At 39.5% G+C, this 20,601-nt stretch overlaps 1 protein-coding gene across 1 annotated transcript; it reads left to right on the top strand.

Moving 5' to 3' along the window:
- Positions 1 to 534: 534 nt before the first annotated feature.
- LOC120037878 (kelch-like protein 38) lies at positions 535 to 20,396 on the top strand. Its single transcript, XM_038983845.1, has 8 exons — positions 535 to 627; positions 15,542 to 15,782; positions 16,336 to 16,485; positions 16,623 to 16,700; positions 17,510 to 17,632; positions 17,859 to 18,623; positions 19,758 to 19,863; positions 20,054 to 20,396. Exons 2-8 carry the CDS (start codon positions 15,543 to 15,545, stop codon positions 20,341 to 20,343), a joined length of 1,752 nt encoding a protein of 583 aa, XP_038839773.1. The 5' UTR covers positions 535 to 627; position 15,542; the 3' UTR covers positions 20,344 to 20,396.
- The last annotated feature ends 205 nt before the right edge of the window (positions 20,397 to 20,601 follow it).

Genomic DNA, 20,601 nt, shown 5'->3' on the forward strand with positions numbered 1-20,601 from the left:
TAACTGTCCCAGTACCTGGCCACAGCCTCCTCTCCTGTAACTGTCCCAGCACCTGGCCAGATCATCTCTGTTTATCACTGATGTAAACATACAGGAGCATGGGTTGTGTACGGCAGACAGGAGGAGGAGAAGGAGAGAGAGAAAGAGAGAGAGAAAGAGAGGGAGAGAGAGAGAGAGAGAAGGGCAGTCACATGCGAGGCTGCTGGGGTGTTGCTAAAGAGTGGGGTCTATTTTTACACAGGAATGTACACAGAGCCGGAGACCTCATGGAAAGAGACCATAACAACAAACACAGAACAGTTTCTCTACAAACAACCCCTCCTTCACTTATAGAGAACCACCAGCAGGAGAAAGAGAGAGAGAGAGGGAGAGAGAGAGAGAGAGAGAGAGACAGAGACAGAGAGAGAGAGAGAAAGAGAGATAGAGAGACAGAGTGAAAGAGAGAGAGAGAGAGGGGGGGGGAGGGAGAGAGAGAGAGAGAGGGGGGGGGGGGGGGGAGAGAGACAGAGTGAAAGAGAGAGAGAGAGAGAGAGACAGAGACAGGGAGAGATGTCTGGGTGAATGTCGCTGATAGCAGAGCAGAGTGGAAGGATATCCTCCTCAGACGCATTAGAAGACTGCGACAAGGTAAGGAAGGTGTGTTGTACTGAGGTGTAGAGGTTGACCTGATGAATGCCGCTGACTGTAACATGGATGATGATCAACATCGGTTTGTTTTACCCATAAATCAGATGCAATAACAACCAGAGTTATTCTAACATTCTGTTGACTGAGAATGATCAACAAACTTCTGATCAATCATCCTACTAGCTGCTGACTGATCAATCATCCTACTAGCTGCTGACTGATCAATCATCCTACTAGCTGCTGATAGATCAATCATCCTACTAGCTGCTGACTGATCAATCATCATACTAGCTGCTGATAGATCAATCATCCTACTAGCTGCTGACTGATCAATCATCCTAATAGCTGCTGACTGATCAATCATCCGACTAGCTGCTGATAGATCAATCATCCTACTAGCTGCTGACTGATCAATCATCCTACTAGCTGCTGATAGATCAATCATCCTACTAGCTGCTGACTGATCAATCATCCTACTAGCTGCTGACTGATCAATCATCCGACTAGCTGCTGATAGATCAATCATCCTTCTAGCTGCTGACTGATCAATCATCCTACTAGCTGCTGACTGATCAATCATCCTACTAGCTGCTGACTGATCAATCATCCTACCAGCTGCTGATTGATCAATCATCCTACTAGCTGCTGACTGATCAATCATCCTACTAGCTGCTGACTGATCAATCATCCTACTAGCTGCTGACTGGTCAATCATCCTACTAGCTGCTGACTGATCAATCATCCTACCAGCTGCTGATTGATCAATCATCCTACTAGCTGCTGACTGATCAATCATCCTACTAGCTGCTGACTGATCAATCATCCTACTAGCTGCTGACTGGTCAATCATCCTACTAGCTGCTGACTGATCAATCATCCTACCAGCTGCTGATTGATCAATCATCCTACTAGCTGCTGACTGATCAATCATCCTACTAGCTGCTGACTGATCAATCATCCTACTAGCTGCTGACTGATCAATCATCCGACTAGCTGCTGATAGATCAATCATCCTACTAGCTGCTGACTGATCAATCATCCTACTAGCTGCTGACTGATCAATCATCCTACTAGCTGCTGACTGATCAATCATCCTACTAGCTGCTGACTGATCAATCATCCTACTAGCTGCTGACTGATCAATCATCCTACTAGCTGCTGACTGGTCAATCATCCTACTAGCTGCTGACTGATCAATCATCCTACCAGCTGCTGATTGATCAATCATCCTACTAGCTGCTGACTGATCAATCATCCTACTAGCTGCTGACTGATCAATCATCCTACTAGCTGCTGACTGGTCAATCATCCTACTAGCTGTTGACTGATCAATCATCCTACCAGCTGCTGATTGATCAATCATCCTACTAGCTGCTGACTGATCAATCATCCTACTAGCTGCTGACTGATCAATCATCCTACTAGCTGCTGACTGATCAATCATCCGACTAGCTGCTGACTGATCAATCATCCTACTAGCTGCTGACTGATCAATCATCCTACTAGCTGCTGACTGATCAATCATCCTACTAGCTGCTGACTGATCAATCATCCTACTAGCTGCTGACTGATCAATCATCCTACTAGCTGCTGACTGATCAATCATCCTACTAGCTGCTGACTGATCAATCATCCTACTAGCTGCTGACTGATCAATCATCCTACTAGCTGCTGACTGATCAATCATCCTACTAGCTGCTGACTGATCAATCATCCTACTAGCTGCTGACTGGTCAATCATCCTACTAGCTGCTGACTGATCAATCATCCTACCAGCTGCTGATTGATCAATCATCCTACTAGCTGCTGACTGATCAATCATCCTACTAGCTGCTGACTGATCAATCATCCTACTAGCTGCTGACTGGTCAATCATCCTACTAGCTGTTGACTGATCAATCATCCTACCAGCTGCTGATTGATCAATCATCCTACTAGCTGCTGACTGATCAATCATCCTACTAGCTGCTGACTGATCAATCATCCTACTAGCTGCTGACTGATCAATCATCCGACTAGCTGCTGACTGATCAATCATCCTACTAGCTGCTGACTGATCAATCATCCTACTAGCTGCTGACTGATCAATCATCCTACTAGCTGCTGACTGATCAATCATCCTACTAGCTGCTGACTGATCAATCATCCTACTAGCTGCTGACTGATCAATCATCCTACTAGTTGCTGATAGTTGCATACTATATACCATAATATATACCATAATATATACCATACTATATACCATAATATATACCATACTACATACCATACTATATACCATAATATATACCATACTATATACCATACTATATACCATAATATATACCATACTATATACCATAATATATACCATACTATATACCATAATATATACCATACTATATACCATAATATATACCATAATATATACCATACGATATACCATAATATATACCATAATATATACCATACTATATACCATAATATATACCATAATATATACCATACTATATACCATAATATATACCATAACATATACCATAATATACACCATAATATACACCATAATATACACCATAATATATACCATACTATATACCATAATATATACCATACTATATACCATAATATATACCATAATATATACCATACTATATACCATAATATATACCATAATATATACCATACTATATACCATAATATATACCATAATAAATACCATACTATATACCATAATATATACCATACTATATACCATAATATATACCATCATATATACCATAATATATACCATACTATATACCATACTGTATATACCATACTGTATATACCATACTATATATACCATACTGTATATACCATACTATATACCATACTATATACCATACTATATACCATACTATATACCATAATATATACCTTAATATACACCATAATATATACCATAATATATACCATAATACACTGCTCAAAAAAATAAAGGGAACACTTAAACAACACAATGTAACTCCAAGTCAATCACACTTCTGTGAAATCAAACTGTCCACTTAGGAAGCAACACTGATTGACAATAAATTTCACATGCTGTTGTGCAAATGGAATAGACAACAGGTGGAAATTATAGGCAATTAGCAAGACACCCCCAATAAAGGAGTGGTTCTGCAGGTGGTGACCACAGACCACTTCTCAGTTCCTATGCTTCCTGGCTGATGTTTTGGTCACTTTTGAATGCTGGCGGTGCTTTCACTCTAGTGGTAGCATGAGACGGAGTCTACAACCCACACAAGTGGCTCAGGTAGTGCAGCTCATCCAGGATGGCACATCAATGCGAGCTGTGGCAAGAAGGTTTGCTGTGTCTGTCAGCGTAGTGTCCAGAGCATGGAGGCGCTACCAGGAGACAGGCCAGTACATCAGGAGACGTGGAGGAGGCCGTAGGAGGGCAACAACCCAGCAGCAGGACCGCTACCTCCGCCTTTGTGCAAGGAGGAGCACTGCCAGAGCCCTGCAAAATGACCTCCAGCAGGCCACAAATGTGCATGTGTCTGCTCAAACGGTCAGAAACAGACTCCATGAGGGTGGTATGAGGGCCCGACGTCCACAGGTGGGGGTTGTGCTTACAGCCCAACACCGTCCAGGGCGTTTGGCATTTGCCAGAGAACACCAAGATTGGCAAATTCGCCACTGGCGCCCTGTGCTCTTCACAGATGAAAGCAGGTTCACACTGAGCACGTGACAGACGTGACAGAGTCTGGAGACGCCGTGGAGAACGTTCTGCTGCCTGCAACATCCTCCAGCATGACCGGTTTGGCGGTGGGTCAGTCATGGTGTGGGGTGGCATTTCTTTGGGGGGCCGCACAGCCCTCCATGTGCTCGCCAGAGGTAGCCTGACTGCCATTAGGTACCGAGATGAGATCCTCAGACCCCTTGTGAGACCATATGCTGGTGCGGTTGGCCCTGGGTTCCTCCTAATGCAAAACAATGCTAGACCTCATGTGGCTGGAGTGTGTCAGCAGTTCCTGCAAGAGGAAGGCATTGATGCTATGGACTGGCCCGCCCGTTCCCCAGACCTGAATCCAATTGAGCACATCTGGGACATCATGTCTCGCTCCATCCACCAACGTCACGTTGCACCACAGACTGTCCAGGAGTTGGCGGATGCTTTAGTCCAGGTCTGGGAGGTGATCCCTCAGGAGACCATCCGCCACCTCATCAGGAGCATGCCCAGGCGTTGTAGGGAGGTCATACAGGCACGTGGAGGCCACACACACTACTGAGCCTCATTTTGACTTGTTTTATGGACATTACATCAAAGTTGGATCAGCCTGTAGTGTGGTTTTCCACTTTAATTTTGATTGTGACTCCAAATCCAGACCTCCATGGGTTGATAAATTTAATTTCCATTGATCATTTTTGTGTGATTTTGTTGTCAGGACATTCAACTATGTAAAGAAAAAAGTATTTAATAAGAATATTTCATTCATTCAGATCTAGGATGTGTTATTTTAGTGTTCCCTTTATTTTTTTGAGCAGTGTATATACCTTAATATACACCATACTATACACCATAATATATAACATAATATATACCATAATATATACCTTAATATACACGATACTATATACCATAATATACACCATAATATACATAATTATATACACCATAATATACACCATAATATACACCATAATATATACCATAATATATACCATAATATATACCATTATATACAGTGCATTCGGAAAGTATTCAGACCCCCAGACTTTTTCCACATGTTGCTATGGTACAGCCTTATTCTAAAATGGATTAAATAAATAAAAATCCTCATACATCTATACACAATACTCCATAATGACAAAGTGAAAACAGGTTTATAGACATTTTTGCAAATGTATTAAAAATTAAAACCAGAAATACCTTATTTACCTTAATATTCAGACCCTTTGCTATGAGACTTGAAATTGAGCTCAGGTGCATCCTGTTTCCATTGATCATCCTTGAGATGTTTCTACAACTTGATTGGAGTCCACCTGTGGTAAATTCAATTGATTGTACATGATTTGGAAAGGCACACACCTGTCTTTTTAAGGTTCCACAGTTGACAGTGCATGTCAGAGCAAAAACCAAGCCATGAGGTCGAAGGAATTGTCCGTAGAGCTCCGAGACAGGATTGTGTCGAGGCACAGATCTAGGTAAGGGTACCAAAAAATGTCTGCAGCATTCAAGGTCCCTACGAACACAGTGGCCTCCATCATTCTTAAATGAATACGTTTGGAACCATCGAGACTCTTCCTAGAGCCGCCCGGCCAAACTGAGCAATCGGGGGGAAAGGGTCTTGGTCAGGGAGGTGACAAAGAACCCGATGGTCACTCTGACAGAGCTCCAGAGTTCCTCTGTGAAGATGTGAGAACCATCCAGAAGGATAACCATCTCTACAGCACTTCACCAATCAGGCCTTTATGGTAGAGTGGCCAGACGGAAGCCACTCCTCAGTAAAAGGCAGACGACAGCCCGCTTGGAGTTTTCCAAAAGGCACCTAAAGGACTGTCAGACCTTGAGAAACAAGATTCTCTGGTCTGATGAAACTTATCTCTGGTCTCTTTGGCCTGAATGCCAAGCGTCACGTTTGGAGGAAACCTGCCACCATCTCTACGGTGAAGCATGGTGGTGGCAGCATCATGCTGTGGGGATGTTTTTCAGCAGCAGGGACTGGGAGACTAGTCAGGATTGAGGGAATGATAAACAGAGCAAAGTACAGAGAGATCCTTGATGAAAACCTGCTCCAAAGCGCTCAGGACCTCAGACTGGGGCGAAGGGTCACCTCCCAACAGGACAATGACTCTAAGCGCACAGCCAAGACAACGCAGAAGTGGCTTCGGGACAAGTCTCTGAATGTCCTTGAGTGGCCCAGCCAGAGCCCAGACTTGAACCCGATCAAACATCTCTGGAGAGACCTGAAAATAGCTGTGACAGAAAATAACTACAGACCATATAACTATAGACTATACCTACAGACTATATAACTATAGACTACATAACTATAGACTGTGACTACAGACTATGACTACAGACTTAACCTACAGACTATATGACTATAGACGATATAACTACAGACTATAACTACAGACTATGACTATAGACGATATAACTACAGACTATATGACTATACACTATGACTATAGACTATATAACTACAGACTATATAACTACAGACTATGACTATAGACTATATAACTACAGACTATATAACTACAGACTATATGACTACATACTATGACTACAGACTATGACTACAGACTATGACTACAGACTATGTGACTACAGACTATATAACTATAGACTATATAACTATAGACTATATAACGACATACTATATGACTACTGACTATATGACTACAGACTATAACTACGGACTATGACTACAGACTATGACTACAGACTATGTGACTACAGACTATATGACTACAGACTATATGACTACAGACTATATGATTACAGACTATATAACTATAGACTATATAACTACATACTATATGACTACAGACTATATGACTACAGACTATATGACTACAGACTATGACTACAGACTATGACTACAGACTATGTGACTAAAGACTGTGACTATAGACTATATGACTACAGACTATATAACTACAGACTATATAACTATAGACTATATAACTACAGACTATATAACTACAGACTATGTGACTACAGACTATGTGACTACAGACTATATGACTACAGACTATATAACTACAGACTATATAACTATAGACTATATAACTATAGACTATATGACTACAGACTATATGACTACAGACTATATGACTACAGACTATATAACTATAGACTATATGACTACAGACTATATAACTACAGACTATATAACTATAGACTATATAACTACAGACTATATAACTATAGACTATATAACTACAGACTATATAACTATAGACTATATAACTATAGACTATATGACTACAGACTATATAACTACAGACTGTGACTACAGACTATATAACTATAGACTATATAACTACAGACTGTGACTACAGACTATATAACTATAGACTATATAACTACAGACTATATAACTATAGACTATATAACTACAGACTATATAACTATAGACTATATGACTACAGACTATATAACTATAGACTATATAACTACAGACTGTGACTACAGACTATATAACTATAGACTATATAACTACAGACTATATAACTATAGACTATATGACTACAGATTATATAACTACAGACTATATAACTACAGACTATATAACTACAGACTATATAACTACAGACTATATAACTATAGACTATATAACAATAGACTATAGAACTACAGACTATATAACTATAGACTATAACTACAGACTATATAACTATAGACTATAACTACAGACTATATGACTACAGACTGACTACAGACTATGACTACAGACTATATAACTACAGACTATATAACTATAGACTATATAACTATAGACTATATAACTACAGACTGACTACAGACTATATAACTACAGACTGTATAACTACAGACTGTATAACTACAGACTATATAACTATAGACTATATAACTATAGACTATATAACTACAGACTATATGACTACATACTATGACTACAGACTATAACTACAGACTATATAACTATAGACTATATAACTACAGACTATATAACTACAGACTATATAACTACAGACTATATAACTATAGACTATAACTACAGACTATATAACTATAGACTATAACTACAGACTATATGACTACAGACTGACTACAGACTATATAACTACAGACTATATAACTATAGACTATATAACTACAGACTATATGACTACAGACTATATAACTACAGACTATATAACTATAGACTATATAACTATAGACTATATAACTATAGACTATATAACTATAGACTATATAACTACAGACTATATAACTACATACTATATAACTATAGACTATATAACTAGAGACTATGTGACTACAGACTATATAACTATAGACTAAATAACTATATACTATATAACTATAGACTATATAACTATAGACTATAACTACAGACTATAGAACTACAGACTATATGACTACAGACTATATAACTATAGACTATATGACTACAGACTATATAACTACAGACTATATAACTATAGACTATATAACTACAGACTATATAACTATAGACTATATAACTACAGACTATATAACTATAGACTATATAACTATAGACTATATGACTACAGACTATATAACTACAGACTGTGACTACAGACTATATAACTATAGACTATATAACTACAGACTGTGACTACAGACTATATAACTATAGACTATATAACTACAGACTATATAACTATAGACTATATAACTACAGACTATATAACTATAGACTATATGACTACAGACTATATAACTATAGACTATATAACTACAGACTGTGACTACAGACTATATAACTATAGACTATATAACTACAGACTATATAACTATAGACTATATGACTACAGATTATATAACTACAGACTATATAACTACAGACTATATAACTACAGACTATATAACTACAGACTATATAACTATAGACTATATAACAATAGACTATAGAACTACAGACTATATAACTATAGACTATAACTACAGACTATATAACTATAGACTATAACTACAGACTATATGACTACAGACTGACTACAGACTATGACTACAGACTATATAACTACAGACTATATAACTATAGACTATATAACTATAGACTATATAACTACAGACTGACTACAGACTATATAACTACAGACTGTATAACTACAGACTGTATAACTACAGACTATATAACTATAGACTATATAACTATAGACTATATAACTACAGACTATATGACTACATACTATGACTACAGACTATAACTACAGACTATATAACTATAGACTATATAACTACAGACTATATAACTACAGACTATATAACTACAGACTATATAACTATAGACTATAACTACAGACTATATAACTATAGACTATAACTACAGACTATATGACTACAGACTGACTACAGACTATATAACTACAGACTATATAACTATAGACTATATAACTACAGACTATATGACTACAGACTATATAACTACAGACTATATAACTATAGACTATATAACTATAGACTATATAACTATAGACTATATAACTATAGACTATATAACTACAGACTATATAACTACATACTATATAACTATAGACTATATAACTAGAGACTATGTGACTACAGACTATATAACTATAGACTAAATAACTATATACTATATAACTATAGACTATATAACTATAGACTATAACTACAGACTATAGAACTACAGACTATATAACTATAGACTATATAACTATAGACTATATAACTACAGACTATATAACTACAGACTATATAACTAGAGACTATGTGACTACAGACGATATAACTACAGACTATATAACTACAGACTATATAACTATATACTATATAACTATATACTATATAACTATAGACTATATAACTATAGACTATAACTACAGACTATAGAACTACAGACTATATAACTATAGACTATATAACTATTGACTATATAACTACAGACTATATAACTATAGACTATAACTACAGACTATATAACTACAGACTATATAACTACAGACTATATAACTACAGACTATATGACTACAGACTATATAACTATAGACTATATAACTACAGACTATATGACTACAGACTATATAACTATAGACTATATAACTACAGACTATATAACTACAGACTATATAACTATAGACTATATAACTATAGACTATATAACTATAGACTATATAACTACAGACTGTATAACTATAGACTATATAACTATAGACTATATAACTACATACTATATGACTACAGACTATATGACTACATACTATGACTACAGACTATAACTACAGACTATATGACTATAGACTATATAACTACAGACTATGTGACTACAGACTATATAACTACAGACTATATAACTATAGACTATATAACTATAGACTATATAACTACAGACTATGTGACTACAGACTATATAACTATAGACTATATAACTACAGACTATATAACTATAGACTATATAACTACAGACTATATAACTATAGACTATATAACTATAGACTATATAACTACAGACTATGTGACTACAGACTATATAACTATAGACTATATAACTATAGACTATATAACTACAGACTATATAACTATAGACTATATAACTATAGACTATATGACTACAGACTATATAACTACAAACTGTGACTACAGACTATATAACTATAGACTATATAACTATAGACTATATAACTATAGACTATATAACTACAGACTATATAACTACATACTATATAACTACAGACTATATAACTATAGACTATATAACTAGAGACTATGTGACTACAGACTATATAACTACAGACTATATAACTATATACTATATAACTATAGACTATATAACTATAGACTATAACTACAGACTATAGAACTACAGACTATATAACTATAGACTATATAACTATAGACTATATAACTACAGACTATATAACTATAGACTATAACTACAGACTATATAACTATAGACTATGTGACTACAGACTATATAACTACAGACTATGTGACTACAGACTATATAACTATAGACTATAACTACAGACTATATAACTATAGACTATGTGACTACAGACTATATAACTACAGACTATATGACTACAGACTATATAACTATAGACTATATAACTATAGACTATATAAATACAGACTATATGACTACAGACTATATAATTATAGAATATATAACTATAGACTATATAACTACAGACTATATAACTATAGACTATATAACTATAGACTATATAACTATAGACTATATAAATATAGACTATATAACTACATACTATATGACTACAGACTATATGACTACATACTATGACTACAGACTATAACTACAGACTATATGACTATAGACTATATAACTACAGACTATGTGACTATAGACTATATAACTACAGACTATATAACTATAGACTATATAACTATAGACTATATAACTACAGACTATGTGACTACAGACTATATAACTATAGACTATATAACTACAGACTATATAACTATAGACTATATAACTATAGACTATATAACTACAGACTATATAACTATAGACTATATAACTATAGACTATATAACTACAGACTATATAACTATAGACTATATAACTATAGACTATATAACTACAGACTATATAACTATAGACTATGTGACTACAGACTATATAACTATAGACTATATAACTATAGACTATATAACTATAGACTATATAACTATAGACTATATAACTACAGACTGTGACTATAGACTATATAACTATAGACTATATAACTATAGACTATATAACTACAGACTGTGACTATAGACTATATAACTATAGACTATATAACTATAGACTATATAACTATAGACTATATAACTACAGACTGTGACTATAGACTATATAACTATAGACTATATGACTACAGACTATATAACTATAGACTATATAACTATGGACTATATAACTACAGACTATATAACTATAGACTATATAACTACAGACTATATAACTATAGACTATATAACTACAGACTGTGACTATAGACTATATAACTATAGACTGTATAACTATAGACTATATAACTATAGACTATATAACTACAGACTATATAACTACAGACTATATAACTACAGACTATATAACTATAGACTATATAACTACAGACTATATAACTATAGACTATATAACTACAGACTATATAACTATGGACTATATAACTATAGACTATATAACTATAGACTATTACTACTACTACTACTGTCTTGATCCGTGAGACTAAATCGGGATGATGTCTGACTCCAGGGTATTCAGACAATCCAAACCGAGTGTTGATAATAGCTCTAGTGAATGTGTTGTGTCCCAATGCTGGTACAGTCAAGGACCTGGTGTTTGGCCTAGTCCGAGACCCCAGCTGTGTTATGACAGGACTACTATAATAAGGACCTGGTGTTTGGCCTAGTCCTAGACCCCCAGCTGTGTTATGACAGGACTACTATAATAAGGACCTGGTGTTTGGCCTAGTCCTAGACCCCCAGCTGTGTTATGACAGGACTACTATAATAAGGACCTGGTGTTTGGCCTAGTCCTAGACCCCCAGCTGTGTTATGACAGGACTACTATAATAAGGACCTGGTGTTTGGCCTAGTCCGAGACCCCCAGCTGTGTTATGACAGGACTACTATAATAAGGACGTGGTGTTTGGCCTAGTCTTAGACCCCCAGCTGTGTTATGACAGGACTACTATAATAAGGACCTGGTGTTTGGCCTAGTCCTAGACCCCCAGCTGTGTTATGACAGGACTACTATAATAAGGACCTGGTGTTTGGCCTAGTCCTAGACCCCCAGCTGTGTTATGACAGGACTACTATAATAAGGACCTGGTGTTTGGCCTAGTCCTAGACCCCCAGCTGTGTTATGACAGGACTACTATAACAAGGACCTGGTGTTTGGCCTAGTCCTAGACCCCCAGCTGTGTTATGACAGGACTACTATAATAAGGACCTGGTGTTTGGCCTAGTCCTAGACCACCAGCTGTGTTATGACAGGACTACTATAATAAGGACGTGGTGTTTGGCCTAGTCCTAGACCCCCAGCTGTGTTATGACAGGACTACTATAATAAGGACGTGGTGTTTGGCCTAGTCCTAGACCCCCAGCTGTGTTATGACAGGACTACTATAATAAGGACCTGGTGTTTGGCCTAGTCCTAGACCCCCAGCTGTGTTATGACAGGACTACTATAATAAGGACCTGGTGTTTGGCCTAGTCCTAGACCCCCAGCTGTGTTATGACAGGACTACTATAATAAGGACCTGGTGTTTGGCCTAGTCCTAGACCCCCAGCTGTGTTATGACAGGACTACTATAATAAGGACCTGGTGTTTGGCCTAGTCCTAGACCCCCAGCTGTGTTATGACAGGACTACTATAATAAGGACCTGGTGTTTGGCCTAGTCCTAGACCCCCAGCTGTGTTATGACAGGACTACTATAATAAGGACCTGGTGTTTGGCCTAGTCCTAGACCCCCAGCTGTGTTATGACAGGACTACTATAATAAGGACCTGGTGTTTGGCCTAGTCCTAGACCCCCAGCTGTGTTATGACAGGACTACTATAATAAGGACCTGGTGTTTGGCCTAGTCCTAGACCCCCAGCTGTGTTATGACAGGACTACTATAATAAGGACCTGGTGTTTGGCCTAGTCCGAGACCCCCAGCTGTGTTATGACAGGACTACTATAATAAGGACCTGGTGTTTGGCCTAGTCCTAGACCCCCAGCTGTGTTATGACAGGACTACTATAATAAGGACCTGGTGTTTGGCCTAGTCCTAGACCTCCAGCTGTGTTATGACAGGACTACTATAATAAGGACCTGGTCCTTGACCTAGTCCTAGACCCCCAGCTGTGTTATGACAGGACTACTATAATAAGGACCTGGTGTTTGGCCTAGTCCTAGACCCCCAGCTGTGTTATGACAGGACTACTATAATAAGGACCTGGTGTTTGGCCTAGTCCTAGACCTCCAGCTGTGTTATGACAGTACTACTATAATAAGGACCTGGTCCTTGACCTAGTCCTAGACCCCCAGCTGTGTTATGACAGGACTACTATAATAAGGACCTGGTGTTTGGCCTAGTCCTAGACCCCCAGCTGTGTTATGACAGGACTACTATAATAAGGACCTGGTGTTTGGCCTAGTCCTAGACCTCCAGCTGTGTTATGACAGTACTACTATAATAAGGACCTGGTCCTTGACCTAGTCCTAGACCCCCAGCTGTGTTATGACAGGACTACTATAATAAGGACCTGGTGTTTGGCCTAGTCCTAGACCTCCAGCTGTGTTATGACAGGACTACTATAATAAGGACCTGGTGTTTGGCCTAGTCCTAGACCCCCAGCTGTGTTATGACAGGACTACTATAATAAGGACCTGGTGTTTGGCCTAGTCCTAGACCCCCAGCTGTGTTATGACAGGACTACTATAATAAGGACCTGGTGTTTGGCCTAGTCCTAGACCCCTAGCTGTGTTATGACAGGACTACTATAATAAGGACCTGGTGTTTGGCCTAGTCCTAGACCCCCAGCTGTGTTATGACAGGACTACTATAATAAGGACCTGGTGTTTGGCCTAGTCCTAGACCCCCAGCTGTGTTATGACAGGACTACTATAATAAGGACCTGGTGTTTGGCCTAGTCCTAGATCCCCAGCTGTGTTATGACAGGACTACTATAATAAGGACCTGGTGTTTGGCCTAGTCCGAGACCCCCAGCTGTGTTATGACAGGACTACTATAATAAGGACGTGGTGTTTGGCCTAGTCCTAGACCCCCAGCTGTGTTATTTTACATTTACATTTTAGTCATTTAGCAGACGCTCTTATCCAGAGCGACTTACAGTAGAGTGCATACATTTTATTACATTTTACATATTACATATTACATACTGAGACAAGGATATCCCTATAATATAATAATATGTGAATGTTGATCATGAGCCTCATGCTATCTGCATTGGGAGTTCTTTGTGCAGAAACCACATGCTACTGAAGGTACAATTTCTAAAAGCAATTTGAGGTATTTATGGTCGTGATGGAGTCACAGTCGGAGGTGAGAAACGCCTTGGATTCTGCAGGAAATATGTGTGTGTGATGGAGAAAACATTCAAATGTTAGACCAAGGCTTTCTGTTCATTCATGTCACTGTCTTGTCCAAACTATACACACTCATCTCTACAGAGAGAAAAAAACAAAAATAAAACCAAATCGAATCCATTTCCTCCCAAATCGAACCATGTCCTTTCTTTTCCAGAATGGACCGATCAAAGCCACAGGTGGAGGTGTTCCACTACAGGAACAAGGAACAGTCCTCCTCCCTCCTGCTGCAGCTGAACCGTCTGAGACAGGACAGGATCCTTACTGACGTGCTGCTCTGTTCAGATAACACAGAGATCCCCTGCCACCGTAACGTCCTGGCCTCTAGCAGTCCTTACTTCACAGCCATGTTCTGTCACCACTTCAGAGAGGCAAACCAGCACAAGGTGGATCTCAAGGTAGGCTTGTTTCACTTTTTTTTAAATATTTGCCTTTTTAAAAGAAAAATAATGCTTATTTTTGATAAAATTGGACTAGTGTCCTGCCTCACTCTACAGAAACAGGAGAAGGCTTGCTTTTATGTAAAGTGCTGTGTGGTTTCTGCCTGTCAACGAAAGGCGCTGTGCAAATAAAATATAATCTTTCTAATTATTATTATTATTGATATTAATATTGTTGTTATTGTTATTGTTATTATTATTATTGTTGATATTAATATTGTTGTTATTATTATTATTATTATTGATATTAATATTGTTGTTATTGTTATTATTATTATTATTATTGTTGATATTAATATTGTTGTTATTATTATTATTATTATTGATATTAATATTGTTGTTATTATTATTATTATTGTTATTATTCTCATTGTTATTATTGTTATTATTATTATTACTGTTATTGTTATTATTATTATTGATATTAATATTGTTATTATTATTAGTAGTATTATTGTTATTATTCTCATTGTTATTATTGTTATTATTATTGTTGTTGTTATTATTGAAGGGGATCACCTCCAGCATCCTGAGTGACATCGTGGACTACGTCTACACAGGGCTCATCACCATCACCATGGAGATAGTGCTGCCCCTTATGCAGGCTTCCTCCATGCTCCAGTACACCAGGCTGTTCGAGGCCTGCTCCTCTTTCCTGCAGGTGACCACAGATTAATTAGCTTCCTGGCTTAACACTCTGGCACACTCACATTGATGTTGAAACTTTAATAGGATTAAATAATGTGTGTTTTTGTCCCTGGTAAATACATTTACATTTTTACATGTCATATATTTCAGGAGCAGCTGAGCCCAGACAACTGTCTCAGTATGATCCGGCTGTCAGACATATTACACTGCAGCAGCCTGAAGGAAAAGGTCAGAAGAATTTATTTAGTTTTAAGTATGTAGTTGGTTCACTTGGCAGCCTAGGGGCCCTGGTATAGTTGGTTCACTTGGCACCCTAGAGGCCCTGGTATAGTTGGTTCACTTGGCAGCCTAGGGGCCCTGGTATAGTTAGTTCCCTTGGCAGCCTAGGGGCCCTGGTATTGTTGGTTCACTTGGCAGCCTAGGGGCCCTAGTATTATTGGTTCACTTGGCAGCCTAGGGGCCCTGGTATTGTTGGTTCACTTTGCAGCTTTGGGGCCCTGGTATTGTTGGTTCACTTGGCAGCCTAGGGGCCCTGGTATTGTTGGTTCACTTGGCAGCCTAGGGGCCCTGGTATTGTTGGTTCACTTGGCAGCCTAGGGGCCCTGGTATTGTTGGTTCACTTGGCAGCCTAGGGGCCCTGGTATTGTTGGTTCACTTGGCAGCCTAGGGGCCCTTGTATTGTTTGTTCCCTTGGCAGCCTAGGGGCCCTGGTATTGTTGGTTCACTTGGCAGCCTAGGGGCCCTGGTATAGTTGGTTCACTTGTCAGCCTAGGGGCCCTGGTATAGTTGGTTCACTTGTCAGCCTAGGGGCCCTGGTGCAGTTAGTTCACTTGGCAGCCTCGGGGCCCTGGTCAAAAGTAGTGTACTAAAAGGAATTAGGGAAAAGGGTACTATTTCGCACTCAGCCCATGTGTATCGTCAATGGCATTCATTCATTCATTCATTCATTCATTCATTCATTGATTCCTTCATTAATTAATTCATTAATTCCTTCATTCATTCATTCATTCCTTCATTGATTCCTTCATTGGTTCCAGGCCAGGGAGATGGCAGTCCAGAGCTTCTCTGACGTCTCTACCTCTGAGGACCTGTGTGAGCTCTCCTTACCTGAGCTGATGGGTTACCTGGAGGATGACTGGCTCTGTGCCGAGGAGGAGCAGGCAAGATAAGATAATACTTTATACGAATCCCTAGAAATAAACACCCCAATCAACAACAATAATGGACAGACGGCCAGACGGCCAGGCGGCCAGACGGACAGACGGCCAGACGGCCAGACGGCCACTAAAAGCAGCAGCGCATCATCAACAAAGTTAAAACTATCAATGGATGTTTAAGAACTAAGTGTTGAAATTAAAACAGCTTTTTTTTTTTTTTGTAAACCAGGTGTTCGAGACTTTACTGGCGTGGATCCACCACGACCCGTTCTCCCGGCGCGGCGCCATCTCCGACCTCTTCAGGAAGGTGCGTCTGCGTTACATCCATCCCACCTACCTGTTCCAGTTCATCGCCAGCGACCCCCTCGTCCAGTCCTCCACCCTGTGCACCGAGGTCATCGAGTCCGTCCGACGCCTCATGTTCTCCATCACTACCAAGTGTGGGTCGGACCTCAAGCCCCTGTGGGTGACGCCGCGGCGCTTCACCTGCCGGGAGACGCTGGTTCTAGTTGGCGGCCGCAAGAACAACGAGCAGACGTCTCGCGAAGCACTCCTGTTCGACGAGAGGACTCAGCGCTGGCAGTGGCTGGCCAAGCTGCCCTTACGACTCTATAAGGCCTCCTACGTCTGTATCCACAGTATCCTGTATGTTCTGGGAGGCCTCACCATGAACACCAAGCACAGAGTGGTTAGCACCACTGTCTATACGTTGTCTCTGAAGACTAACCAGTGGAGGACGACCGAGCCCATGATCCAGCCTCGCTTCGCCCACCAGTCTGTCTCCTACCTGCACTTTATCTTCGTCCTGGGTGGCCTGGGGCCGGAGAAGCAGGTGTGTGACACGGTGGAAAGGTACAATAGTATGTTCAACCAATGGGAGGCTATGGTTCCCATGCCGACGGCCGTGCTACACCCGGCGGTTGCCGCTAACGATCAAAGGATCTACATGTTTGGGGGAGAGGACGCGATGCAAAACCCTGTCAGAATGATACAGGTAGGCAGAATGTCCTTCTGTTGAGGTTGCTGTTCAGTGGGGAACTTGAGTCTTGAAGTCTTGGGTGTTGGGAAGTACTGAACACTTGAAGTCTTGGGTGTTGGGAAGTACTGAAGACTTGAAGTCTTGGGTGTTGGGAAGTACTGAAGACTTGAAGTCTGGGTGTTGGGAAGTACTGAAGACTTGAAGTCTTGGGTGTTGGGAAGTACTGAAGACTTGAAGTCTGGGTGTTGGGAAGTACTGAAGACTTGAAGTCTTGGGTGTTGGGAAGTACTGAAGACTTGAAGTCTTGGGTGTTGGGAAGTACTGAAGACTTGAAGTCTTGGGTGTTGGGAAGTACTGAAGACTTGAAGTCTTGGGTGTTGGGAAGTACTGAAGACTTGAAGTCTTGGGTGTTGGGAAGTACTGAAGACTTGAAGTCTTGGGTGTTGGGAAGTACTGAAGACTTGAAGTCTTGAGTGTTGGGAAGTACTGAAGACTTGAAGTATTGGGTGTTGGGAAGTACTGAAAACTTGAAGTATTGGGTGTTGGGAAGTACTGAAGACTTGAAGTCTTGGGTGTTTGGAAGTACTGAAGACTTGAAGTCTTGGGTGTTGGGAAGTACTGAAGACTTGAAGTCTTGGGTGTTGGGAAGTACTGAAGACTTGAAGTCTTGGGTGTTGGGAAGTACTGAAGACTTGAAGTCTGGGTGTTGGGAAGTACTGAAGACTTGAAGTATTGGGTGTTGGGAAGTACTGAAGACTTGAAGTCTTGGGTGTTGGCAAGTACTGAAGACTTGAAGTCTGGGTGTTGGGAAGTACTGAAGACTTGAAGTATTGGGTGTTGGGAAGTACTGAAGACTTGAAGTCTTGGGTGTTGGGAAGTACTGAAGACTTGAAGTCTTGGGTGTTGGGAAGTACTGAAGACTTGAAGTCTTGGATGTTGGGAAGTACTGAAGACTTGAAGTCTTGGGTGTTGGGAAGTACTGAAGACTTGAATTCTTGGATGTTGGGAAGTACTGAAGACTTGAAGTCTTGGGTGTTGGGAATTACTGAAGACTTGAAGTCTTGGAGTTTGCTGTCTGCTTTTTTTGGGGGGACAAATTTTGAGGGACAAAAACACTAAACTCTTCTAAACCCTATCCTTTTTCTCCAGGTGTATCACATTGGCAGGAATATGTGGTCTATGATGGAGACCAGGACAGTGAAGAACGTTTCTGCACCAGCAGCTGTCATCGATGACAAGATCTACATTATCGGAGGTAGGTGAAGGCTGGGTCTGTTGCTTTAGTCAGGGGGGGGGAAAGGACAATCTAATGTTTCAATTAAATACAACTTTATTTGGTCTACTTAGGACTTTGAGATCTTCGATATCTCTTCTGTCTTCTGTCAAGACAACTTTATCAGCAGCTCTTTGTCCTAACTGTCCCCCCTAATGTCCTTTTTTAACAGGCTACACCAGAAGAATGATAGCGTACGACACCAAAGCCAACCGCTTTATGAAGTGTGAGAACCTGAAGCAGAGGAGGATGCATCACGCCGTCACAGTGCTCGACGACAAACTGTACGTGACCGGAGGGCGCTTCATCAACGGACATGACGTCATAGAGGACTCCGACAGCTTCGAGTGCTACGACCCGAAGACTGACGCGTGGACGACTAAAGGGACGTTGCCGTACAAGCTGTTCGACCACGGTTCTCTGTCCCTGGTGTGTGTCTCCAACACATCGAAGCCTCCCTGAGTGTGTGTTGTGGGTGTGTGTGTGTCCCCTTCGGATGATACTCTGCCCCTACCGAGCAAAAAGACATTAACTGCTCATAGTGTGGAACTGAGAAAAAGGGCTTTTATTTACCTTGGTTTCACAGTAACTTTATGCAGTTACTGGTTAACGTTGACCCCCATTTTCTCCAATAACACAATACTATCGAGGCAGGATACTTGTCCACATGATTAAGAATGTATTTAATGCAGTAAAAAAATTATATTAACTCATTTTGGA

Source organism: Salvelinus namaycush, unplaced genomic scaffold (genome assembly GCF_016432855.1).
Source record: "Salvelinus namaycush isolate Seneca unplaced genomic scaffold, SaNama_1.0 Scaffold1952, whole genome shotgun sequence".
Classification (NCBI taxonomy): Eukaryota; Metazoa; Chordata; class Actinopteri; order Salmoniformes; family Salmonidae; genus Salvelinus; species Salvelinus namaycush.